Source organism: Bombina bombina, chromosome 1 (assembly GCF_027579735.1).
Source record: "Bombina bombina isolate aBomBom1 chromosome 1, aBomBom1.pri, whole genome shotgun sequence".
In the NCBI taxonomy this organism is placed as follows: domain Eukaryota; kingdom Metazoa; phylum Chordata; class Amphibia; order Anura; family Bombinatoridae; genus Bombina; species Bombina bombina.
Window position 1 is genome coordinate 535,131,990 of NC_069499.1, and position 27,806 is coordinate 535,159,795.

At 37.2% G+C, this 27,806-nt stretch overlaps 1 protein-coding gene across 1 annotated transcript in view; it reads left to right on the forward strand.

Annotated features, from left to right (window-relative positions):
• ADAM23 (ADAM metallopeptidase domain 23) overlaps nucleotides 1–27,806 on the forward strand; it is a 292,223-nt gene that overhangs the window by 102,610 nt on the left and 161,807 nt on the right. The window contains exons 5-6 of the mRNA XM_053698649.1: nucleotides 3,225–3,307; nucleotides 14,272–14,335. Coding sequence (XP_053554624.1) covers nucleotides 3,225–3,307; nucleotides 14,272–14,335 — 147 coding nt within the window. The remainder of the gene's footprint in view (nucleotides 1–3,224; nucleotides 3,308–14,271; nucleotides 14,336–27,806) is intronic.

Here is a 27,806-nt window from a genome sequence, read left to right on the forward strand (position 1 = left end):
CTTTTACCTTACCAGCCCTTAAAAGGGCCTTTTGTGGGGGCATGCCCCAAAGAAAACTGCTCTTTTGCCTGAAAAAAAACACAATACTACCCCCCAACATTACAACCCACCACCCACATACCCCTAATCTAACCCAAACCCCCCTTAAATAAACCTAACACTACCCCCCTGAAGATCTCCCTACCTTGTATTCACCCAGCCGGGCCGAACTCCTCATCCGATCCGGGCGATGTCTTCCAGCAAGTGGCAGTGAAGTCTTCTTCCATCCGGGCGATGTCTTCAAGCAAGCGGCAGAGAGTCTTCTTCCATCGGCGATGTCTTCAAGCAAATCGGCATCTTCAATCTTCTTTCTTCGCTCCTCCGCCGTGGAGCATCCATCCGGCACGACGACTTCCCGACGAATGAGGTTCCTTTAAATTACGTCATCCAAGATGGCGTCTGTCGAATTCCGATTGGCTGATAGAATCCTATCAGCCAATCGGAATTTGACGGACGCCATCTTGGATGACGTCAATTAAAGGAACCTCATTCGTCGGGAAGTCGTCGTGCCGGATGGATGCTCCGCGGCGGAGGAGCGAAGAAAGAAGATTGAAGATGCCAATTTGCTTGAAGACATCGCCGATGGAAGAAGACTCTCTGCCGCTTGCTTGAAGACATCGCCCGGATGGAAGAAGACTTCACTGCCGCTTGCTGGAAGACATCGCCCGGATCAAATGAGGAGTTCGGCCCGGCTGGGTGAATACAAGGTAGGGAGATCTTCAGGGGGGTAGTATTAGGTTTATTTAAGGGGGGTTTGGGTTAGATTAGGGGTATGTGGGTGGTGGGTTGTAATGTTGGGGGGTGGTATTGTGTTGTTTTTTTTCAGGCAAAAGAGCAGTTTTCTTTGGGGCATGCCCCCACAAAAGGCCCTTTTAAGGGCTGGTAAGGTAAAAGAGCTTTGAACTTTTTTTAATTTAGAATAGGGTAGGGAATTTTTTTTATTTTGGGGGGCTTTATTATTTTATTAGGGGGCTTAGAATAGGTGTAATTAGCTTAAAAATCTTGTAATCTTTTTTTTATTTTTTGTAATTTAGTGTTTGTTTTTTTTTGTAATTTAGTTTAGTTTATTTAATTGTATTTTTAGATAGATATTTGTAGTTTATTTAATTTATTGATAGTGTAGGTGTATTTGTAACTTAGGTTAGGATTTATATTACAGGTAATTGGGTAATTATTTTAACTAGGTAGCTATTAAATAGTTAATAACTATTTAATAGCTATTATACCTAGTTAAAATAATTAACAATTTACCTGTAAAATAAATATAAACCCTTACATAGCTACAATGTAATTATTAATTATATTGTAGCGATCTTAGAGTTTATTTTATAGGTAAGTATTTAGATTTAAATAGGAATATTTTAGTTTATAATATGAATTAGATTTATTTAATAAGAATTTAGTTAGGGGTGTTAGGGTTAGATAGAGTTAATATAGTTTATATAAATACTATAGTAACTATATTAACTATATTAACCCTAATATAATTAGGGTTAATATAGTTAATATATATAATGTAATAACTATATTAACTATAATATACTTAGGGTTAATATAGATAATATAGCTGGCGGCGGGGTAGGTAGATTAAATTAGGGGTTAATAATTTTAATATAGATGGCGGCGGTGTAAGGGGTTCACATTAGGGGATAGATCAGTTAGATGGTGGCGGTTTTAGGGGTTCACATTAGGGGATAGATCAGTTAGATGGTGGCGGTTTTAGGGGCTCACAGTAGGGGGTTAGTTTATGTAGATGGCGCCGGTTTAGGGGTTAAATACTTTATTAGGGATTGCGGCGGGGGATCACGGTTGACAGGGAGATAGACATTGCGCATGCGTTAGGTGTTAGGTTTTATTTAGCAGATCGCGGTTGACAGGGAGATAGACATTGCGCATGCGTTAGGTTTTATTTAGCAGATCGCGGTTGACAGGGAGATAGACATTGCGCATGCGTTAGGTGTTAGGTTTATTTAGCAGCCAGTTTAGGGAGTTACGGGGCTCCAATAGTCAGCGTAAGGCTTCTTACGGCTGCTTTTTGTGGCGAGGTGAAAATGGAGTAAGATTTCTCCATTTTCACCACGTAAGTCCTTACGCTGTATATTGGATACCAAACTGCGTGGGTTTGGTATACCTGCCTATGGCCCAAAAAACTACGGGCGACGGCAGAAATATACGCGCGCAACTTCTAGGTTACGCCGTATATAGGATACCAAACCCGCGCAAATATTGGCATCGCCAGCTTTTGCGGGCGACGATTTTTATCGGATCGACCCCTTGATCCATTTTAGAAACAGGTTCACTAACAAATTACATATGCAAATGATCTTCCCTACAAATTTGTTTGTACTTAAAGTGATGGTAAACTCTCCCCTTTTTAAAATCAGATCTGGAATGTAAGCGCTATTTTAGATGAAGTTTAATTCATTAGCTGTAATGAAGATGCGCTATAACTTACTTTTTATTATAGATATGAAATTCAAATACTGCATGCTCCTCCACCCACTTCAAAAGTAAAATTTTCTGTGAGCTAACAGATTGAATTGTTGTCCAATCAGCACTCTCCCCATATGGCACTTTTGTTGTAGCTAGAGCATTGATTGGAGAGTAATTCAATCATTTAGCTGACAGGAAAATTGACTTTTGAAGTGGGTGGTGTAACGTGGGGTATTTGAATTTCATATCTATATTAATAACTAAGTTATAGCGCATCTTCATTGCACATGATGAATAAAACTCCATCTAAAATAGCACTTACATTCCAGATCTGATTTTAAAAAGGGGAGAGTTTACCATCACTTTAAACTAACATTTAAAAAAAACGAATTTATCCCTTATTCATATCTTTTAATTCCGTAATTTCTACAACCACATTGTTTTTATTTGTGTAATTGAAAAATAGAATTTTAGGGGCAACATAAACCAATAAACAATACATTAAATAAAATTAAAACTCATTTTCAGGTATAATAATTTTTAAGTTATTACAATCTGCTATTGAAAACCCATCCTATAACTGCAAAGAAGTAAATGTACTTTTTTAGACCTATTATAAATCAGAATATCTGTGCTCTTTTATAAAAAAAAAGTGCACATTCTTCTTGGCAGCTAAAACTAACAAAACAGCAACTGATCTGATTTTCATTGCTAATACTTTGATATTTATAGGTTTATCTTTTATTCTACAGGGTGGAGAACATTGCTATTATCATGGCGAAATCAGAGGAATCCTGAACTCAAAAGCAGCCATTTCTACTTGTAATGGTTTACAGTAAGTCAAATAATAGTTATCTCTTAACAATTGGTTCCTTTAACTTGCATTACAGAGCCTTGTGTACAATTGTTTAGATTCCACACATCAGATGTGTAATTATTATCTGATAAGCTACTTTGAAATTCCAGGGGACATCTAAATTAATTCATTAGGACCACTAAGGTCAGAAAACAAAGTGTAATATATAAAAAAAAAGAATAAAATCAGTATAATTTTGCCATACAGTGTTCACAGAAGAGTTTGCAGTTGGGTGACATTATGAAGTAGCTGGGTGGGAGGAGTGTAATACTGTAACATATAACATTTTCTTCTATCTAAAGCACAAATTAATTATATAATTTAACAGAAATTTATTTAATAATAATTTGTGAAATAAACATTGAAAAAATTTAATATTTGCTAATTTTACCTGAATACTGGCTTAAAGGGACAGTCTACTTGATTTAGTTTTTATTGATAGATGACACCTTTACTACCCTGCTTTGCATAACTAACATTTGGCTAGATTACGAGCTTTGCGGTAAGAGCTGCTCGGTACTAACTTGCAAGTTATTGTCACCGCTCACCTCCCTATAGCGCTGCTATTACAGGTTTACAAAAAGCAGGCAATAAGTGAGCGTAAAGCAAAACTGAGCTCCATGCCGCACTCCAATACCAGCGCTGCTGTGAGCTGCAGTGAGCTGTTTTTACGTGCTTGTGTACGATTTCCCCATAGACATCAATGGGGAGAGCTGGCTAAAAAAAATCCTAACACCTGCAATAAAGTAGTGTAAAGCTCCGTAACGCAGCCCCATTGATTCCTAAGGGGAAAAAAAAGTTACACCTAACACCCTAACATAAACCCTGAGTCTAAACACCCCTAATCTGCTGCCCCCGACATCGCCGACACCTACATTATACTTATTAACCCCCAATCTGCCGCCCGACATCGCCGCCACCTACCTACACTTATTAACCCCTAATCTGCCGCCCCCGCCACCACCGCCACCTACATTACACTTATTAACCCCTAATCTGCCGCCCCAACGTCGCCGCCACCTACCTACACTTATTAACCCCTAATCTGCCGCCCCTGACACCGCCGCCACTACACTAAAGTTATTAGCCCCTAAACCTAACCCCCACTAACTTTAATGTAATTAAAATAAATCTAAATAAGACCTACTATTAATAACTAACTAATTCCTATTTAAAACTAAATACTTACCTGTAAAATAAACCCTAAGCTAGCTACAATATAACTAATAATTACATCGTAGCTATCTTAGGTTTTATTTTTATTTCACAGGCAACTTTGTATTTATTTTAACTAGGTAAACTAGTTAGTAACAATGAAAAGAATATGAGAGAGTAGGTAATATTGCTGAACCAAAAATGAATAACTATTCGCTGGTGCCACCCTTGATAGTGAATTTTATAGAAGTCAAACAGAGAGAATGTAATCACAACATATAATACTGTTGTGAAAAAAGCAAGGGATAAAACAAGGCACACAGAAATTTGGTAAAAAATCAATCAAATTTATTAATTCCTATTATTATCCCAAACCACATTGATGTGGATCACACAAATGACAAGGTCAATCATACTCTGAAAGTGAGCATTCTTAACTAAAAAAGCAAAATTCAAAGACTAATTGCTACTAAACGGCCAGTGACCTCTAAGCATACGTATGCTAATTAACTAGGGGTTAGGCCTAACCTTCTATATACTACATAGACAGATATCTATAACATAGACAGGTACCATATAGTGAGCAACAAGCATAAGTGAAATCTATCATAAGCATAGACAAATTAGTAACAAGTGAGACCATCACAAAGACATTTTCATTTATACCAAACAGATCATAACAAATGAACGGCAAATGTCTTATTATAATGTCTGAAAAGCAGGCAAAAGATAAATGCTGCTAAAGGTACAAGTTCACTTGTTTTACTTAGCTGCTGGTTTGGATCCGTAATTCCCATTCAAAGGAGATGCAGCATTCAGTGCGTGTGACGTCACTTGCAGCCTGAGGTGTGGTTATGAGCCTGCTGGCAATAGGTTAGATTGCAGGAGGTGTGTCCCAAAAGCCGAGAATCCGTCCACTGGATTGGCCAGTTGCACAGGGTGAAAGAAACCAGGCTTCCACCGATGTTATGTAGCTGAGCACATACCAGGATGCACCATATACTCAGGAAAGTATATTGAAACAGCAACACACCAAACAATTTCTCAGCGACGGGGTCTCTTATCTTTTGACACCTTCAAATAGATGTTGCACGCTCAGTCCAGCGCAAACAAGGAAACCACATTCTCCAGTAGTTAGCCGCTTTTATACAAACACGCTCTTTCTCAGCATGCAGTATTAACATTGGGTCAGTTCCAAGGCAGAGAATAAACTTGTACCTACGATGTCTTTTCTTTGCTTTTGTCTTTGCTTTCTTTGCCGTTCATTTGTTATCATCTGTTTGGTATAAATGAAAATGTCTTTGTGATGGTCTCACTTGTTACTAATTTGTCTATGCTTATGATAGATTTCACTTATGCTTGTTGCTCACTATATGGTACCTGTCTATGTTATAGATATCTGTCTATGTAGTATATAGAAGGTTAGGCCTAACCCCTAGTTAATTAGCATACGTATGCTTAGAGGTCACTGGCCGTTTAGTAGCAATTAGTCTTTGAATTTTGCTTTTTTAGTTAAGAATGCTCACTTTCAGAGTATGATTGACCTTGTCATTTGTGTGATCCACATCAATGTGGTTTGGGATAATAATAGGAATTAATAAATTTGATTGATTTTTTACCAAATTTCTGTGTGCCTTGTTTTATCCCTTGCTTTTTTCACAACAGTATTATATGTTGTGATTACATTCTCTCTGTTTGACTTCTATAAAATTCACTATCAAGGGTGGCACCAGCGAATAGTTATTCATTTTTGGTTCAGCAATATTACCTACTCTCTCATATTCTTTTCATTGATACTTATTTTTGAGGATTTCTAATTGAGGATTCTTTTATCCTATCTGTTCTGAGATTGAAGTAGATTGCTGCAGGGGTGGTTTTCTAGCCCCTGAATTGATCCCATATTTTCTCACACTTTGACTCAGTTAATCAGAAAAATGGCGTACACTTTATCGGATGACTTATGGGAAGCTGAGTTAAAAGATTCATTGGCTAACGATAATGCAGTAGGAGATGATCAGGATGAAGAAAATGTTACAATTTTTAGTGCTTTTAGGAGATATCGCTATCTCCTAGGTCGGCAACTAAAAATTAAGGCAGAAAATGCAAGCTTAGCCAACTATGTTGAAAAAAATTATCCCTAGAGGTTTAAGACTTTCATTAGATCCAGGAGCAAATACAAGAGAGGATGAGGAGGGTGACTCATTTGTGGAGGATTGGAATGAGAAACTTTCCACAACCTCTCTTGATCTGATGGATATGATGATGAAAAGAAATAATAAAAGATTGAAGAAAGTTAAAGGAGAAGCTGAGAAAGCTTTACTTAAAGTGAACTCCTTTGAGAATGATCCCAATTTTGAAAAATTGAATGGTGAGACAAGCCAGAATGTGTCTAAATTAAAAACTGACATTAAGGCAAGGAAATGTAGGAAATTTAGGAGAGATCAGGATGATTATAAAAATGGAAGGGTCTATAGTTACAAATCTCAGAAAGGCACATATGACTCAGGTACAGATGTGTCAGACTCAGAAATAAGTAATTCAAAAAACTCCTTTGGTATCAGCCAAAAAGAAGGAGGAGAAAGAACAGAAGGGGAAAAAGGAAAAGATCCCTTTGGGACTCCAGTAAAAGAAAAGAGATACCAAACCAGGCAGAACAGGGGGAGAGGAGACCAATATGTTCAGAGCAGGGGGAGATTCAGGAGAAGGGGCACACGCAGGGCTTATTGAATAGCCACAATGATGATGAATTACAGATTGTTAACCTTTCCTCTTTTCCCCTAAATCAGGCTCATGTGGAACTCCTGAAAAAGGGGTTATCTTTCTGCCCTACTGCAATAGTTGACAAATTTGAGTTACTTAAGGACTTACACCTTTTTGCCAGGAAGATTGTCCTATCCATTATTATGAAATCAAAAAAAGTACATAATTTGGATATGGACGATCAGTCAGCGTTGGCAGATCTAGAATCCTTGTTAGCAGACAATGTTCTGGATGAAAACACAGATACCACACAAGTAATAATTTGTGAAAAACCGTGTTTCAAACCTAAGTCGACCTATATGCCTTCTCTCTCTTTGGTTCCAGCTGTTAATCTATTTGTGAAACAAATGGAAAAAGATATAGACAGTTTGTTACCTCAACAGCTAGATGACAATCTGAAACCAAGAGAGAGAAAAGCTTTAAAAGAACTGAGTATGGCCAGGGGCGTGGTGATAAAGCCTGCCGATAAGGGCGGTAATCTAGTACTGTTAGATGAACATCTTTATATCAATGAGGTGAAACGTCAGCTTAATGATAAAAATCAGTATATAAGACTTGGAGGTAGCCCTTTGGAACACACTCATAACTCTCTTTTTAAATTGCTAAATGAGGCTAAAAGTAAAGGTATCATTGACCAAAAAGAATTTAAATTCTTATTTCCTGAACATCCGGTTATGCCGGTGTTTTATATCTTGCCAAAACTGCACAAAAATATGAAATGCCCTCCGGGGAGACCCATAGTCTCCGTAATAGGTAGCCTTACGGAAAACATTGGAGATTACGTGGATAAATATCTACGCCCTTTCCTCTTAACGTTACCATCATATATAAAAGATACGGCGGATCTTCTGAGAAAATTGGATGGAGTAATGGTCAATGAAAAAACCATTCTGGCATCCTTGGATGTAGAAGGACTTTACTCCTCAATTCCTCATAAAATAGGCCTACAGGCGATTAGGAAATTCCTTGAAACAAGGGGTCAATCCTTTTCTGAACATTCAGACTTTGTAGTTTCATTGCTGGAATTTGTCCTGCAGAATAATGTTTTTTCATTTGATGGACAAATCTATCGTCAATTGCGGGGAACGGCTATGGGGGCAGTATGTGCCCCCACATATGCCTGCCTGCATTTGGGGGCATGGGAGTCTGATATTTTTGAGGCTTTCGGTGACATTTTCAATGAAAAGGTCTTAATGTGGGTCAGGTATGTGGATGATGTTCTTGTCTTGTGGGATGGTGTGGAAGAAGAGTTCAACTTATTTGTTGACCAATTAAACCACAACAACAGGAACATCATCCTCACTTCTGAGACTAACCCCAAGGAACTAAATTTCCTTGATATCACCATTAAAAAAGAGGGAAATAGAATAGTCACTGAGAATTTCAGGAAGAAAAATGCTACATATAGCATTCTTCATGCTCAGAGTAGCCATCCCTCACATTTAAAGAAAGGTATTCCTTATGGACAATTCCTCCGCTTAAGGAGGAATTGTTCATCCCTCTCGAAATTTGACACTCATGCTAAAATGATGAAGGATAGGTTTCTATTAAGAGGGTATTCCAATAAGTCCCTTAAAAAGGCACTTTGGAAGGCCAGAAAGACCCAGAGAGATGACCTTTTGTATAAAGGTAAATCGAAATCAGATGGAGGTAATATTAGATTTATCTCTAGATTTAACAATCAATGGAACAATATCAGGTCAGTCATAAACAAAAATTGGAATATTTTGACTCTAGATGATAAGGTCAAAAACGTAATTGGAGAAAAACCTCTAATGACAGCCAGAAAATCAAAAAGTCTGAGGGACATCCTGGTAAAAAGTCAATTCTCCAGAGGTCCATCTGATGCAGACTGGCTCAGAAAGGACAGGGGGATAAAAGGCAGCTATCCATGTGGACACTGTGTATACTGTGTCCACATGGACAGCGCTAAACAATTCTCAGTACATGATGGCAAAACTTACAATATAAAGTTTTTCTTTAATTGCAAGTCTGAGGGAGCAATATATCTCCTTAGATGCTCGTGCCCGGTCTTTTACGTAGGAAAAACGAAGAGGCTTGTAAAGGACCGGGTACAAGAACACCGTGATGATATTGCTCATTGTAATGACACCAGTGTAGCGAGACATTTTGAAATGTTTCATAATGGCAATGTGGAATCTTTAAAGTTTATCATTATTGATAAAGGAATCACTAATGGTAGAGGTGGCAATAATGAAAAAATCCTTTTGCAGAAAGAAGCAAAATGGATTTATAAATTAGGAACGAGATATCCAACAGGTCTAAACGAAAAGCTGGAGTTTGCCAGTTTCCTATAAAAAAGTTCTCAGATAGAGTGTACGCCGTTATCTGGAAGTGATCATTAAAAGGCTGTATTTAGCTTTGCTTTGAAAGGCTTAGGAATTTAGCTTTTCCATTTAAAATGTATAAATTAACAAAGCTTTTTTATTTTGGTCCTTTTTAACTATGAACACATGTATTATCGAATAGGGCACCTTGCTGTATACAGCTTTAAGAGATTAGCAGGTGTAACAGCAAGTTGATCACCTGTGTAGCCACAGGTAGGTCTATATAAAGAGGATATCCGGTATGGAATAGTATGCCCTGATGAACCCCTTAGACACAAATCTTGCTGCAGGGGTGAAACGTGCGTTGGCACTTTGTGTAATCCTAGCACCTATGTGCTATACCAGCCAGGAGTGAGGTCGACCAACTCCTGTCTTTTTTGTAAGCAATTTTCAAAGAAAGCAAAGACAAAAGCAAAGAAAAGACATCGTTGGTACAAGTTTATTCTCTGCCTTGGAACTGACCCAATGTTAATACTGCATGCTGAGAAAGAGCGTGTTTGTATAAAAGCGGCTAACTACTGGAGAATGTGGTTTCCTTGTTTGTGCTGGACTGAGCGTGCAACATCTATTTGAAGGTGTCAAAAGATAAGAGACCCCGTCGCTGAGAAATTGTTTGGTGTGTTGCTGTTTCAATATACTTTCCTGAGTATATGGTGCATCCTGGTATGTGCTCAGCTACATAACATCGGTGGAAGCCTGGTTTCTTTCACCCTGTGCAACTGGCCAATCCAGTGGACGGATTCTCGGCTTTTGGGACACACCTCCTGCAATCTAACCTATTGCCAGCAGGCTCATAACCACACCTCAGGCTGCAAGTGACGTCACACGCACTGAATGCTGCATCTCCTTTGAATGGGAATTACGGATCCAAACCAGCAGCTAAGTAAAACAAGTGAACTTGTACCTTCAGCAGCATTTATCTTTTGCCTGCTTTTCAGACATTATAATAAGACATTTGCCGTTCATTTGTTATGATCTGTTTGGTATAAATGAAAATGTCTTTGTGATGGTCTCACTTGTTACTAATTTGTCTATGCTTATGATAGATTTCACTTATGCTTGTTGCTCACTATATGGTACCTGTCTATGTTATAGATATCTGTCTATGTAGTATATAGAAGGTTAGGCCTAACCCCTAGTTAATTAGCATACGTATGCTTAGAGGTCACTGGCCGTTTAGTAGCAATTAGTCTTTGAATTTTGCTTTTTTAGTTAAGAATGCTCACTTTCAGAGTATGATTGACCTTGTCATTTGTGTGATCCACATCAATGTGGTTTGGGATAATAATAGGAATTAATAAATTTGATTGATTTTTTACCAAATTTCTGTGTGCCTTGTTTTATCCCTTGCTTTTTTCACAACAGTATTATATGTTGTGATTACAAACTAGTTAGTAAATAGTTATTAACTATTTACTAGCTATCTAGATAAAATAAATACAAATTTACCTGTAAAATAAAACCTAACCTGTCTTTACACTAACATCTAACTTTACACTACAATTAAATAAATTACATTAATTAAATACAATTAACTAAATAAAAAAAATAAAAAACACTAAATTACACAAAATAAAAAAGAAATTATCAAATATTTAAACTAATTACACCTAATCTAATAGCCCTATCAAAATAAAAAAGCCCCCCCAAAATAAAAAAAACCCTAGCCTAAACTAAACTACCAATAGCCCTTAAAAGGGCCTTTTGTGGGGCATTGTCCCAAAGAAATCAGCTCTTTTACCTGTAAACAGCCAATAGAACACCTAATAGAATGCGAGCTCAATCCTATTGGCTGATTGGATCAGCCAATAGGATTGAAGCTCAATCCTATTGGCTGATTTCAGCAGCCAATATGATTTTTTTCACCTTTAATTCCGATTGGCTGATAGAATTCTATCAGCCAATCGGAATTCAAAGGACACCATCTTGGATGATGTCCCTTAAAGGAACCTTCATTCTTCAGTCGCCGTCGTAATAAGAGGATGCTCCCCGCCGGATGTCTTCAAGATGGGGCCACTCCGTGCCGGATGGATGAAGATAGAAGATGCCTTCTGGATGAAGACTTCTGCTGGCTTGGATGAAGACTTCTGCCGCTTCGTTGAGGATGGATGTTGTGTCTTCAAAAACTGTATTTGTATCTTTGGGGGTTAGTGTTAGGTTTTATTAAGGGTTTATTGGGTGGGTTTTATTTTTAGATTAGGGTTTTGGCAGAAAAAGAGCTAAATGCCCTTTTAAGGGCAATGCCCATCCAAATGCCCTTTTCAGGGCAATGGGGAGCTTTAGGATTTTATTTGGGGGTATTGGTTGTGTGGGTGGTGGGTTTTACTGTTGGGGGGTTGTTTGTATTTTTTTTTACAGGTAAAAGAGCTGATTGCTTTAGGGCAATGCCCCACAAAAGGCCCTTTTAAGGGCTATTGTCAGTTTAGTTTAGGCTAGGGTTTTTTTATTCGGGGGGGGCTTTTTTATGTTGATAGGGCTATTAGATTAGGTGTAATAAGTTTAAATATTTTATAATTTCTTTTTTATTTTGTGTAATTTAGTGTTTTTTTTTTTTTTGTAATTTAGTTAATTGTATTTAATTAATGTAATTAATTTAATTGTAGTGTAAGGTTAGGTGTTAGTGTAAGACAGGTTAGGTTTTATTTTACAGGTAACTTTGTATTTATTTTAACTAGGTAGTTAGTAAATAGTTAATAACTATTTACTAACTAGTTTACCTAGTTAAAATAAATACAACGTTGCCTGTGAAGTAAAAATAAAACCTAAGATAGCTACAATGTAACAATTAGTTATATTGTAGCTAGCTCAGGATTTATTTTGCAGGTAAGTATTTAGTTTTAAATAGGAATTAGTTAGTTATTAATAGTAGGTTTTATTTAGATTTATTTTAATTACATTAAAGTTAGTGGGTGTTAGGGTTAGGTTTACAGGTTAATAACTTTAGTATAGAGGCAGCGACGTTGGGAGCGGCAGATTAGGGGTTAATAAGTGTAATGTAGGTTGCGGTGATGTTAGGGACAGCAGATTAGGAGTTAATAATATTTAACTAGTGTTTGCGATGCGGGAGTATGGCGGTTTAGGGGTTAATATGTTTATTATAGTGACGGCAATGTCCAGAGCAGCAGATTAGGGGTTAATATTTTATTTTAGTGTTTGCGATGCGGGAGGGCCTCGGTTTAGGGGTTACTATGTAGTTTATGGGTGTTAGTGTACTTTTTAGCACTTTAGTTATGACTTTTATGTTACGGCGTTGTAGCATAAAACCCATAACTACTGACTTTCAGTTTACGGTATGGATCTTGACGGTATTGGCTGTACCGCTCACTTTTTGGCCTCCCAGGCAGACTCATAATACCGGCGCTATGGAAGTCCCATTGAAAAAGGACTTTTTGAAAGCTGCGTTAGTTACGTTGCGTTACGGCCAAAAAAGTGTGCGGTGCAACTAAACCTGCAAAACTCGTAATACCAGCGGTAGTGAAAAAGAGCCTTAACGCTGCTTTTTCACTCATACCGCAAAACTCGTAATCTAGCCGATTGTTATATTAATATACTTTATAACCTCTACGTTTGCCTGTTTCTAAGCCCTTGCAGGCCGCCCTTATCTCAGTACTTTTTATTATCTTTTTAAATCTTGCACAACAGCCAGACAGTGCTAGTTCATGTGTGCCATATACATAACATTGTGCTCACTCCTGTGGAGAATGATAATGTTATACAAGCACCAGCACTAATTGGCTTAAATATAAGATTGTAAAAAGCAGTGAGATAAGGTCAGTCTGCAGAGCCTTAGATACAAGAAATCATAGAGGTAAAAAGTGTATTAATATAACAGTGTTGGTTATGCAAAACTGGGGAATGGGTAATAAAGGGATTATCTATCTTTTTATATAATAGCAATTTTCAAGTAGTCTTTCCCTCTATATATACACAGTAGGGTCTCACTTGCCACAATCCTATGTTAAAAGTTTAGTCAGTTATAATATGTTATCTTTAATAAATGTGACCAGTATCCAGTCTTTTCTTCCACTCTAGTGTCTATGTTTTTTCTTATGGTTGGTAAGTTTATGGGTTTGTGTTAACCCTGTACATCACTTGCCTTTGAATGGGAATTGCAATTTTGATAGTGTGGTTTCGCCGCCAGCGGCGAGACCGAGCTGTTCTATGATGACAACCGCCGGAAGGGATGTCATAATAGTGTGTTCCTGCTTCTCACTGCAAGACCCGTGCTGCTATGATCTGTAAAACCCTTAATGACCAGCGACGTGCAGGGTACGTCGTGGTCGTTAAGGGGTTAAGGTATGGGAGGTACATTACTCTGGGAGTGGCCTCACTAGGCCTAAATTCCCTTTTTGTTGAAAACTCCAAGGTTGTTTGCTGATTCTATAAAGGTAAGGAACAAAGGAACTGAACAAAAATTGAAAGAATATCCTTTTTGAGTACACAGTGTTATATTATCACATTTTTTGTTAATGCTTCTTATATTAAACTGTTTAAGGTGATAATTATTTTTTATTTTATTTTACAAAAACGTAAACATAAAAACAAAATAAGTATATTGATTTCCATTCTATTTGTTTTTTTTTTCCATTTTTTACAGTTTTTTTAAAAAATATGAAGTTCTGCATTTTACTATGTATTTACTGAGGGCCTAAATGTAATCATTTTTTTTTCTTTTTTTAGTGGGATGTTTGATGATGGAAAATACATTTACACGATAGAACCAGTGGACATAATTCATATTACCGTAAGTTTTTATGTTAACATTTCTCTCTGCACAAGCATGTGAAGCATAGCTAGATATTCTCAGTGAATCTGCAGTTGCTCAGAGTGCCAGTGGGGCTTGTATCATGTCAGCAATTGAATCCTTATCAGATTGTACAAACACCTTAGGCTTTCTGAGCAAGTGCTGTGTTTAAAATGCTGGTGCACGGTGCATACTTAAATACACTTTTAAAACAGCTATAGCTTTTATTAGAAGCATATATGCTAATAATGTATATTACAAAACTGCTTCTATTAAAAACTGAAATGCATCCATGTGGAATCCAAATTGGTCTGCAATGTCCCTTTAACATCTACACTTTTTGTAGATAAATTAGATTAATAATCACAATAATTGAGGTGTAAAGCAGCAGTCTAATGGGAGTCAGCCATAGGGGTCCATTTATCAAGCTCCGGATGGCGCTTGAGGGCCCGTGTTTCTGGTGAACCTGCAGGCTCGCCAGAAACAGCAGTTATGGAGCAGCGGTCTAAAGACCACTGCTCCATAACCTGTCTGCCTGCTATGAGCAGGCGGACAGACATCGCTGCAATTCAACCCGATCGAGTACGATTGGGTTGATTGACACCCCCCTGCTGGCAGCTGATTGGCCGCAAATCTGCAGGGGGCGGCGTTGCACCAGCAGCTCACAAGAGTTGCTGGTGCAATGCTGAATATGGAGAGCGTATTGTTCTCGGCATTCAGCGAGGTCTGGCGGATGGGTGAATGTTTCGCAACATTTGAAAAAAGAAACAAATTTTAATACATTCAGTCGTTTGTTTCAAATTTCAAATGTTTGTACACCATTCTAATTTTTTTTTAAGTAATAGTATTTCTATTGCTATCTTTAAATTTAATATTTGAATTATGCAATATTCGAATTAGAAAAATTGTAATTGATATAATTGTAATAGTATTTCTAATGCTCTCTTTAAATTTAATATTCAAATGAAACAATATTCAAATTAGAAAAATTTGTTTAGATATATTTGTATCAATTTACTAAATTACCTCCTACTTAACTTTTGAATAGTATTTGAAGAATAGAATGTTACATTCAAAATTTTGATTGTGGATATTTGATATTATTATGAGCATTCGAAAAGGAAAGAAAGAGGTCACAATTTAAGAAGAGGTCACAATTTAAGGCTGGAGGAAAGGAGATTTAATCTGCTGCACTGTAAGAGCAATACAATTGTTGAACTCATTACCAAAGGAGGTAGTGAATGCCAATACCTTAAAAATGGTTTGGATACATTTCTGGCTAGAAACAGAATGGATATGATTATGTGTGTTAAATGGGTCACCTTTTAATGGGATTAATTTAAGCTTAACTGGAGCTTTTTTGTAGATACTGTACAGTATATTAGATTTGTATAGGTTGAACTCAATGGACTTCAGTCTTTTTTCAACCTCATCTACTATGTTACTATGTATGTTAGTATGTAAAACTTTCAACTGTTACTTTGCACTAAGGGAAACACTATTAAATTGACATTAAACACTAAGGGCCAGTACCCTTACTCATAATAACTTTCATAATAACACTATCTAATAAAAATTATTAAAAACAATTTTGCACAAAAAAATTATAAGAGCTCAAAGATATATGAGGTCTCAGATGTTATAAAAAATATATATGTGTGATCATATGTATTTATATGTGTATATATGTATTTACAGACATATATACACATAGACACATATAAATACACATATAGACATATATACTTTCACTAAAGTCAGAAAACAAAGTGTAATATGTAAAACAAAGAATAAATTCAGTATAAGTTTGCCATACAGTGTTCACAGAAGAGTTTGCAGTTGGGTGGCATTATGAAGTATCTGGGTGAAGGGAGTATAATGCTGTTACATATAACATTTTCTTCTATCTAAAGCACAAATTCATTATATAATTTAACAGAAATGTATTTAATAATAATTTGTGAAATAAACATTACAATTTTTAAATATTTGCTAATTTTACTGAATACTGACTTAAAGGGACAGTCTACTTGATTTTTTTTTTTATTGATAGATAACACCTTTACTACCCAGCTTTGCATAACCAATATAGTTATATTAATATACTTTATAACCTCTAAATTTGCCTGTCTCTAAGCCCCTGCAGGCCGCACTTATCTCAGTGCTTTTTATTAGCTTTTTAAATCTTGCACAACAGCCAGACAGTGCTAGTTCATGTGTGTCATATACATAACATTGTGCTCACTCCTGTGGAGAATAATGTTATACAAGAACCAGCACTAATTGGCTAAAATGTTAGATAGTAAAAAGCAGTGAGATAAGGCCAGTCTGCAGAGCCTTAGATACAAGAAAATAGAAATCATAGAGGTAAAAAGTGTATTAATATAACAGTGTTGATTATGCAAAACTGGGGAATAGGTAATAAAGGGATTATCAATCTTTTTATACAATAACAATTTTCAAGTAGACTGTCCCTCTATATATACACAGTAAGGTTTCACTTGCCACCATCCTATGTTGAAAGTTTAGTCAGTTATAATATGTTATCTTTAAACGGACACTGAACCTAAATTTTTTATTTTGTGATTCAGATAGAGCATGCAGTTTTAAGCAACTTTCTAATTTACTTCTATTATAAATTTTTCTTCGTTCTTTAGCTATCTTTATTTGAAAAAGAAGGCATCTAAGCTAAGTAGCCAGCCAATTTTTGGTTTAGTATTCTGGACAGCACTTGTTTATTGGTGGGTGAATTTATCACCAATCAGCAAGAACAACCCAGGTTGTTCACCATAAATGGGCCGGCATCTAAACTTACATTCTTGCTTTTCAAATAAAGATACCAAGAGAATGAAGACAATTTGATAATAGGAATAAATTAGAAAGTTGCTTAAAATTGCATGCTCTAACTGAATCACAAAAGAACAAACATTGGGTTCAGTGTCCCTTTAATAAATGCGACCAGTATCCAGTTTTTTCTTCCACTCTAGTGTCTATGTTTTTTTTTATGGAAGTAAGCTTTTTGAGCGTGTCAGGTTGCGCTTGTATGTTGAAAGTAAACTGTTTTTGCTTGCACGCTTATTTGATGCGTGTAAGAAGCCAAACTTAGAATATTGTGCACGCAATAATGTATTCCCCACAGAAGTCAAAGGAGCAAAAAAGGTGGAAAAAAAACATCTTACTCGCATGCGCACCTGATCGCATATTCTCAAGTGCACTGACCCGACATGAAAATATGAATATTTTACATTCCAATGTTCTTCACCATAGAAGAATATGTATTTATTCAAAGATACATATTTCTACATATATCTGATGGTACAATATATATCTATACCTATATGTATAGATGATTTTATAAAGGTATATATATATATATATATATAGGAATATCAATTTATAAATACTTAGAACATAGTCTGCTATGTGCAGAACATTGGAACGTGAAATATTTAAACTAAATACACAGTATGACACTTAATTAAAAATGAATATTGCATCAAAGGGCTCCAATGCACTTATATATGTGTCTATAAATGTGTCTATATACAGGTAGCCCTCAGTTTACGCCGGGGTTAGGTTCCAGAAGGAATGGTTGTAAATCGAAACCGTTGTAAATTGAAACCCAGTTTATAATGTAAGTCAATGGGAAGTGAGGGAGTTAGGTTCCAGGCCCCTTTCAAAATTGTCATAAGTAACACCTAATACATTATTTTAAAAGTTTTGAAATTAAGATTCTAAATGCTAGACAGCATTATAAACCTAATAAAATAATCACACAACACAGAATATATAATTAAACTAAGTTAAAAGAACAAAAACATTTGCTAAACAGCATTATAAACCTAATAAAATAATCACACAACGCAGACTTTACTTGCATTTTTCTGCAAACAGTTCTTTCTATGCATTCCAATCTGGACTGAGTTATAGACAGGAAGATCTTGTTCCTTTGAAATCTGCTTGATAGTTCAGGACTGGTTAAACTGATTAATTTCAGCTTACTTGGCTTTGCTGCAACACAAGCGGACAGCTCCATCTACTGGCTTTTTTAATAAATGCACTGCTTCTCAATGCTTTTCAATAGCAGTCACATGACTGGAAAAAAAGGTTGTTATTCTGAAACGGTGTAAATTGAACCGTTGTAAAACGAGGGCCACCTGTACATATATACACATACAAATACATATGTACACACACAAACATATATTTATAAAAATACATATCCATCTTTAGAGATTAATACGTAAGTATCTCAATGTTAAAGCCCTTTGCAGCCTTTTTTTTCTAACACCTGAGACCTCATATGTTTGTCCTCTTAAAACTTTTTTGTGCAATATATTTTTTTAATACTTTTTATTAGCTGGTGTTATTATGAGTGTAACTGTATTTTGTAATGTATTTCTGATGTGTTTTGTGACATATTTTTGTTTTGCAAAACAGTTAACCAGAGGTTTGAGGTAGCGCTAACCTGACTCGCGTTAAAGTGAAGGTAAAGTTAGCATAATCTCTATAAACTATAGCATTATGTGTGCAAATTAAATGTAAGTTTCATTCATCACTTTCTATATTTTCGCTTAAAAATAGAGTTATTACCTTTCTAAAGTTAGTTAGATACGTTCCCAAATTCAACCAGAAAAAAAAAAAATTCACACTAGGTCAGGTTTTCTTCTAGACCAATTGATATTCTCGCCGTTAGGCGGCCGTCAGCCAACATCATCCGCCCCTTTAAGCATAAGTGAATGCGCAAGTTCATTGCTCCAAACATTGAGAACAACGCACGCTCCTGTTTCACGCATGAGAAGTAATTAAAGCTAGGATTTCAACACTTAAAATTAGCGCATGCGCAGAAAAAAAGCAGGCTTGCGATTATCGCATGCGCAGTGGAAAGAACCAACTTGAGTAGCGCATGCGCAATTCAATTCTTTAATCGTGAACGCGCATATGAGAGACGTGGAGAGTGGGTGGGACCGCTCTTCACATCACAACTTTAAGAACACGGAAGAAGGGCTTGGGAGGAGTCGGGAGCCAAAATATTCTAAATCTAAAATAAATATTTTGGGGGGAAAATATAGGTGTAATCGCTAAAATAAATAGAAAGAGTATGAGAGAGTAGGTAATATTGCTGAACCAAAAATAAGTAAATATTCGCTGGTGCCACCCTTGATAATGAATTATACAAAACTCAAACAGAGAGAATGTAATCACAACATATAATACTGTTGTGAAGAAAGCAAGGGATAAAACAAGGCACACAGAATTTGGTAAATAATCAAATTGATTAATTCCTATTTAATTCCCAAACCACATATATGTGGATCACAAAAGTGACAAGGTCAATCACAATCTAAAAGTGAGCATTCTTAACTAAATAAAGCAAATTTCAAAGACTAAATGCTACTTGAAAGGCCAGGAACCTCTAAGCATACGTATGCTAATTACCTAGGGGTTAGGCCTAACCTACTATCTATTACATAGACAGGTAACATATAGTGAGCAAAATCGTAAGCAAAATCAAGCATAAACATAAACATAATGGTAACAAGTTGACTCAGAGCAAAGACATTTTCAAAAAACAGATCAGAGGAAATGAACAGCAAATGTCTTATATAGCGTCTGAAAAGCAGACGTAGATAACTGCTGCTGGAGGTACAAGTTCACTTATTTTACTTAGCTGCTGTATTTGGATCCGTTATCCCGATTCAAAGTAGATGCAGCATTCAGCGCGTGTGACGTCACTTGCAGCCTGAGGTGTGGTTGTCAGCCTGCTGGCAATAGGTTCGATTGCAAGAGGTGTGTCCCAAACTCCGAGAATCCGTCCACTGGATTGGCCAGTTGCACAAGGTGAAAGAAACCAGGCTTCCACCGATGTTATGTAGCTAAGCACATACCAGGATGCGCCGTATACTCAGAAAAGTATATTGAAACAGCCACACACAAAACCAAGCGATTTCTCAGCAAAAGGGTCTCTTATCCTTAAACACCTTCAGATAGATGTTACACGCTCAGTCCAGCGCAAGAAAGGAATCCACATTCTCCAGTAGCTAGCCGCTTTAAACAAACACGCTCTTTCTCAGCATGCAGCATCAACATTGGGTCAGTTCCAAGGTAGAAATAAACTTGTACCAAAATGTCTTTACTTTGCTTTCTTTGAAAAATGCACACAAGAAAGACAGGAGTTGGTCGACCTCACTCCTGACTAGTACAGCACATAGGTGCTAAGGTTACACAAAGTGCCAACGCACGTTTCACCCCTGCAGCAAGATTTGTGTCTAAGGGGTTCATCAGGGCATACTATTCCATACCGGATATCCTCTTTATATAGACCCACCTGTGTCTCCACAGGTGATCTACTTGCTAATACACCTGCTAATCTCTTAAAGCTGTATACAGCAGGATGCCCTGTTCAATAATACATGTATTAATAGTTAAAAAGACCAAAACATTAAAGCTTTGTTATTTCACAAATTTTTAAATGAAAAAGCTAAATTCCTAAGCCTTTCAAAGCAAAGCTAACAACAGCCTTTTGAAATGATCACCTCCAGATAACGGCGCACACTCTATCAGAGAAACATTTATAGAAAACTGGCAAACTCCAGCTTTTCGTTTAAACCTGTTGGGTATCTCGTTCCTAGTTTATAAATCCATTTTGCTTCTTTCTGCAAAAGGATTTTTTCATTATTGCCACCTCTACCATTAGTGATTCCTTTATCAATAATGATAAACTTTAAAGATTCCACGCTTCCTTTATGAAACATTTCAAAATGTCTCGCCACACTGGTGTCATTACAATGAGCAATATCATCACAATGTTCTTGTACCCGGTCCTTTACAAGCCTCTTCGTTTTTCCTACGTAAAAGACCGGGCACGAGCATCTAAGAAGATATATTGCTCCCTCAGACTTGCAATTAAAGAAAAACTTTATATTGTAAGTCTTACCATCCTGTACAGAAAATTGTTTTGCGCTGTCCATGTGGACACAGTATACACAGTGTCCACATGGATAGCTGCCTTTTATCCCCCTGTCCTTTCTAAGCCAGTCTGCATCAGATGGACCCCTGGAAAATTGGCTTTTAACCAGGATGTCCCTCAGACTTTTTGATTTCCTGGCTGTCATTAGAGGTTTTTCTCCAATTACATTTTTGACCTTGTCATCCAAAGTCAAAATATTCCAATTTTTGTTCATGACTGATCTAATATTATTCCATTGATTGTTAAATCTAGAAATGAATCTAATGTTGCCCCCATCTGATTTAGAATTGCCTTTATACAAAAGGTCATCTCTCTGAGTCTTTCTGGCCTTCCAAAGTGCCTTCTTAAGGGACTTATTTGAGTACCCTCTTAGTAAAAATCTATCCTTCATCATCTTAGCATGTGTGTCAAATTTCGAAAGAGATGAATAGTTCCTCCTTAGACGGAGGAACTGTCCATAAGGAATGCCTTTCTTTAAATGTGAGGGATGACTACTCTGAGCATGAAGAATGTTATTTGTAGCATTTTTCTTTCTGAAATTCTCAGTGACTATTCTATTACCCTCTTTCTTGATGGTAATATCAAGGAAATTAAGTTCATTGAGGTTGGTCTCAGAAGTGAGGATGATGTTCCTTTCATTGTGGTTTAATTGGTCAACAAATAAGTTGAACTCTTCTTCCACACCATCCCACAAGACAAGAACATCATCCACATATCTGACCCACATTAAGACCTTTTCATTGAAAATGTCACCGAAAACCTCAAAAATATCAGACTCCCATGCCCCCAAATGCAGGCAGGCATATGTGGGGACACAGACTGCCCCCATAGCCGTGCCCCGCAGTTGACGATAAACTTGTCCATCAAATGAGAATACATTATTCTGCAGGACAAATTCCAGCAAAGAAATGACGAAGTCTGAATGTTCAGAAAAAGAAGGACCCCTTGTTTCAAGGAATTTCCTAATAGCCTGTAGACCTATTTTGTGAGGAATTGAGGAGTAAAGTCCTTCCACATCCAGGGATGCCAAAATGGTTTTTTCATTGACCATTACTCCATCCAATTTTCTCAAAAGGTCCGCCGTATCTTTTACATACGATGGTAAAGTCAAAAGGAAAGGGCGTAGATATTTATCTACGTATTCTCCAATGTTTTCCGTAAGGCTACCTATTCCGGAGACAATGGGTCTCCCCGGAGGGCACTTCATATTTTTGTGCAGCTTAGGCAAGATATAAAACACCGGCATAACTGGATGTTCAGGAAATAGAAATTTAAATTCTTTTTGGTCAATAGTACCTCTACTTCTGGCCTCATTCAGCAATTTAAAAAGAGAATTCTGGGTATGTTCCAAAGGGCTACCTCCAAGTCTCATGTACTGATTTTTATCATTAAGCTGACGTTTCACTTCGTTGATATAAAGATGTTCGTCTAACAGTACTAGATTACCGCCCTTATCGGCAGGCTTTATCACCACCCCCCTAGCCATACTCAGTTCTTTTAAAGCTTTTCTCTCTCTTGGCTTCAGATTATCATCTAACTGTTGTGGTAACAACCTATCTATGTCTTTTTACATTTGTTTCACAAATAGATTGACCGCTGGAACCAAAGAGAGAGAAGGCATATAGGTAGACTTAGGTTTAAAACACGGTTTCTCGCAAGCTATTGCTTGTGAGGTATCTGTGTTTTCTTCCAGAACATTGTCTGCTAACAAAGATTCTAAATCTGCCAAAGCTGACTGATCGTCCATATCCAAATTATGAGCTTCTTTTTTTTATTTCATAATAATGGATAGGACAATTTTCCTGGCAAATAGGTGTAAGTCCTTAAGTAACTCAAATTTATCAACCATTGCAGTAGGGCAGAAAGATAACCCCTTTTTCAGGAGTTCCACATGAGCCAGATTTAGGGGAAAAGAGGAAAGGTTCACAATCTGTAATTCATCATCATTGTGGCTATTCAATAGCCCCTGCGTGTTCCCCTTCTTCTGAATCTCCCCCTGCTCTGAACATATTGGTCTCCTCTCCCCCTGTTCTGTCTGGTTTGGTATCTCTTTTCCTTTACTGGAGTCCCAAAGGGATCTTTTCCTTTTTCCCCTTCTGTTCTTTCTCCTCCTTCTTTTTGGCTGATACCAAAGGAGTTTTTTGAATTACTTACTTCTGAATCTGACACATCTGTACCTGAGTCGTATGTACCTTTCTGAGATTTGTAACTATAAACCCTTCCATTTTTGTAGTCATCCTGATCTCTCCTATATTTCCTACATTTCCTTGCCTTAATGTCAGTTTTTAATTTAGACACATTCATATCTGGAGGTGATAATTTCAAAAGGCTGTTGTTAGCTTTGCTTTGAAAGGCTTAGGAATTTAGCTTTTTCATTTAAAAATTTGTGAAATAACAAAGCTTTAATGTTTTGGTCTTTTTAACTATTAATACATGTATTATTGAACAGGGCATCCTGCTGTATACAGCTTTAAGAGATTAGCAGGTGTATTAGCAAGTAGATCACCTGTGGAGACACAGGTGGGTCTATATAAAGAGGATATCCGGTATGGAATAGTATGCCCTGATGAACCCCTTAGACACAAATCTTGCTGCAGGGGTGAAACGTGCGTTGGCACTTTGTGTAACCTTAGCACCTATGTGCTGAGGTCGACCAACTCCTGTCTTTCTTGTGTGCATTTTTCAAAGAAAGCAAAGTAAAGACATTTTGGTACAAGTTTATTTCTACCTTGGAACTGACCCAATGTTGATGCTGCATGCTGAGAAAGAGCGTGTTTGTTTAAAGCGGCTAGCTACTGGAGAATGTGGATTCCTTTCTTGCGCTGGACTGAGCGTGTAGCATCTATCTGAAGGTGTTTAAGGATAAGAGACCCTTTTGCTGAGAAATCGCTTGGTTTTGTGTGTGGCTGTTTCAATATACTTTTCTGAGTATACGGCGCATCCTGGTATGTGCTTAGCTACATAACATCGGTGGAAGCCTGGTTTCTTTCACCTTGTGCAACTGGCCAATCCAGTGGACGGATTCTCGGAGTTTGGGACATACCTCTTGCAATCAAACCTATTGCCAGCAGGCTGACAACCACACCTCAGGCTGCAAGTGACGTCACACGCGCTGAATGCTGCATCTACTTTGAATCGGAATAACGGATCCAAATACAGCAGCTAAGTAAAATAAGTGAACTTGTACCTCCAGCAGCAGTTATCTACGTCTGCTTTTCAGACGCTATATAAGACATTTGCTGTTCATTTCCTCTGATCTGTTTTTTGAAAATGTCTTTGCTCTGAGTCAACTTGTTACCATTATGTTTATGTTTATGCTTGATTTTGCTTACGATTTTTGCTCACTATATGTTACCTGTCTATGTAATAGATAGTAGGTTAGGCCTAACCCCTAGGTAATTAGCATACGTATGCTTAGAGGTTCCTGGCCTTTCAAGTAGCATTTAGTCTTTGAAATTTGCTTTATTTAGTTAAGAATGCTCACTTTTAGATTGTGATTGACCTTGTCACTTTTGTGATCCACATATATGTGGTTTGGGATTTAAATAGGAATTAATCAATTTGATTATTTACCAAATTCTGTGTGCCTTGTTTTATCCCTTGCTTTCTTCACAACAGTATTATATGTTGTGATTACATACTCTCTGTTTGATTTTTGTATAAATCGCTAAAATAACTTAGCGACTAGATTAAGGTGAATATGATATATGCTCGGTTTACCTTCACTTTAACTTCAATTGCACTTAAATGATCGCGTTTACTTTCAACTTGTAATAAAACCTGACACACACAAACAGCATTGATCAACCCCTTATTGCTCGCTCGTGACTGTTAGCACTCCACTTGGAATCTAGCCCTTTATTTTAACACTCAAATGTTTGTTTGCTTTTTAAATAAGATCTTGCAATTAATATACATCATTTTAAAAGACGCACAAACAGTAGTCATGTTACAATTATAGTGTAAAAAATAAAATGCTCTGTTTTGTTACAACCTTTTATTTCAAACAAATTCCTTTCCTTTACTATATGCTTGGCTCCTTCAAAAGGCTTAAACACATAGCCATAGTTACACTCCTGCAATACACCTTTTCTGAAGATATGGCGATTGACTGAAGCTCACCAGCAGTATCTTTATCTGGATTGACACAGGAGCACAACCTTGTCTATGTATTTAACCATTTTAATGGAGTAACACACATAGTAAAATAAAGCATTTTATTTTGACACTAGAATGTCTTTTTTAAAATAAAATGTTGTAGTTAATATGCATCTTTTTAAAAGATGAACAAACAGTAGTCATGTTACAATTATCTCTTTCACTGACTTTCATTTAAAATCTATCTTACAGAATATACTTTCCATTGCATCATGGGACAGCCATCAGCCAATCACAAAATGCATATACGTATATTCTGTAAATCTTGCACATGCTCAGTAGAAGCTGGTGCCACAGAAAGTGTGCACATTTAGATGATGGATGTGAATTGGAAAGTTGTTTTAAACTGTGTGCTCTGCTCTATCTGAATTACAAAAGTTTGCGTTTGACTTTAGTGGTCCTTTAAACAAAGTATGCTCAAGTAGGTATTCTGAAACCTTGGCTTGTTTGTAGTCTACAAGAACTGGAGATGAAAAAGATAATATTTCATAAAGTCATAGCATGACAACTAAACATTCTTCACCAGAGCACCCCAACTTACATCTTTCTAGTAGTATTGCATTTAGGAAAGGCTGTGCGTGATGTAACACTGTTTGGCTCAGTGGCATGAAGCAAAATGGACCTGTGCTGATTTAAAATTAAATGGAATAGGAACAGGAGATAAACAATTTTCACTGTTTATATAACAGACACGTGTCTGTTAAATGGAGATTAAGAAATCTGAACAAACCAACCTTCTGTGAGCCCGTTTGTGAACTGAAGTGCATGAACAGTTTACCTAATGCAAAGGCTTCTATTTATCAAGCTGTCTACTTACCTGCATTCGCCGACACTAATACGCTTGCCTAAGCTCGCCTAACATCGCCGCCGCGGACCTGAATACGTTCGCCAAATTTATCAAGAAAGCTGTCAAAAAGCCGCGCACCAAGTACGGTGCGATGAGCAGCGGACTGTTGTTAACTAACAGTCATCGATCTCGCTGCTCTTCGGCTTATTTGCAGCTTTCTTGCTATACTGTCACCAAGCACCCACACTATACTATACTGTTTTATCCCCTATACCGTCGCTCCCGGAGCCCCCCGCAACTAAATAAAGTTATTAACCCCTAAACCGCCGCTCCCGGACCCCGCCGCAACTATAATAAATATATTAACCCCTAAACTGCCACTCCCGGACCCCGCCGCCACCTACATTATACCTATTAACCCCTAATCTGCCGCCCCCTATACCGCCGCCACCTACATAAAGTTATTAACCCCTATCCTGCCGATCCCGGCCCCTGCCACAACTAAATAAATTGTTTAACCCCTAAACCGCCGCTCCCAGAGCCCACTGCCACCTACATTATACATATTAACCCCTATCCTGCCCCCCCTACACCGCCCCCACTATAATAAAGTAATTAACCCCTAAACCTAAGTCTAACCCTAAACCCTAACACCCTCTAACTTAAATATAATTAAAATAAATCTAAATAAATATTACTATTATTAACTAAATTATTCCTATTTAAAACTAAATACTTACCTATAAAATAAACCCTAAAATAGCTACAATATAATTAATAATTACATTGTAGCTATTTTAGGATTTATTTTTATTTTACAGGCAAGTTTGTATTTATGTTAACTAGGTACAATAGTTATTAAATAGTTATTAACTATTTAATAACTACCTAGCATCCTCTTCCATCGACTTCCTAACACTGAATGAAGGTTCCTTTAAATGACTTCATCCAAGGATCATCCTAACACTGAATGAAGGTTCCTTTAAATGACTTCATCCAAGGATTCTATCAGCCAATCGGAATTAAGGTAGGAAAAATCCTATTGGCTGATGCAATCAGCCAATAGGATTGAGCTCACATTCTATTGGATGATTGGAACAGCCAATAGAATGCAAGCTCAATCCTATTGGCTGATTGGATGACGTCATTTAAAGGAACCTTCATTCAGTGTTATTTCGTCGATGGAAGAGGATGCTCCGTGTCGGATGGATTGAAGATGGACCCGCTCCGCTCCAGATGGAAGAAGATAGAAGATGCCGTCTGGATGAAGACATCTGCCGGTCTGGAGGTCTACTTGTGCCCTGCTGGGTGAAGACGGCTCAAGGTAGGGTGATCTTCAGGGGGTTAGTGTTAGGTTTTTTTAAGGGGGGATTGGGTGGGATTTAGAGTAGGGTTGGGTGTGTGGGTGGTGGGTTTTAATGTTGGGGAGGGGTGTATTTCTATTTTACAGGTAAAAGAGCTAATTACTTTGGGGCAATGCCCCGCAAAAGACCCTTTTAAGGGCTATTTGTAATTTAGTATAGGGTAGGGAATTTTATTATTTTGGGGGGCTTAAA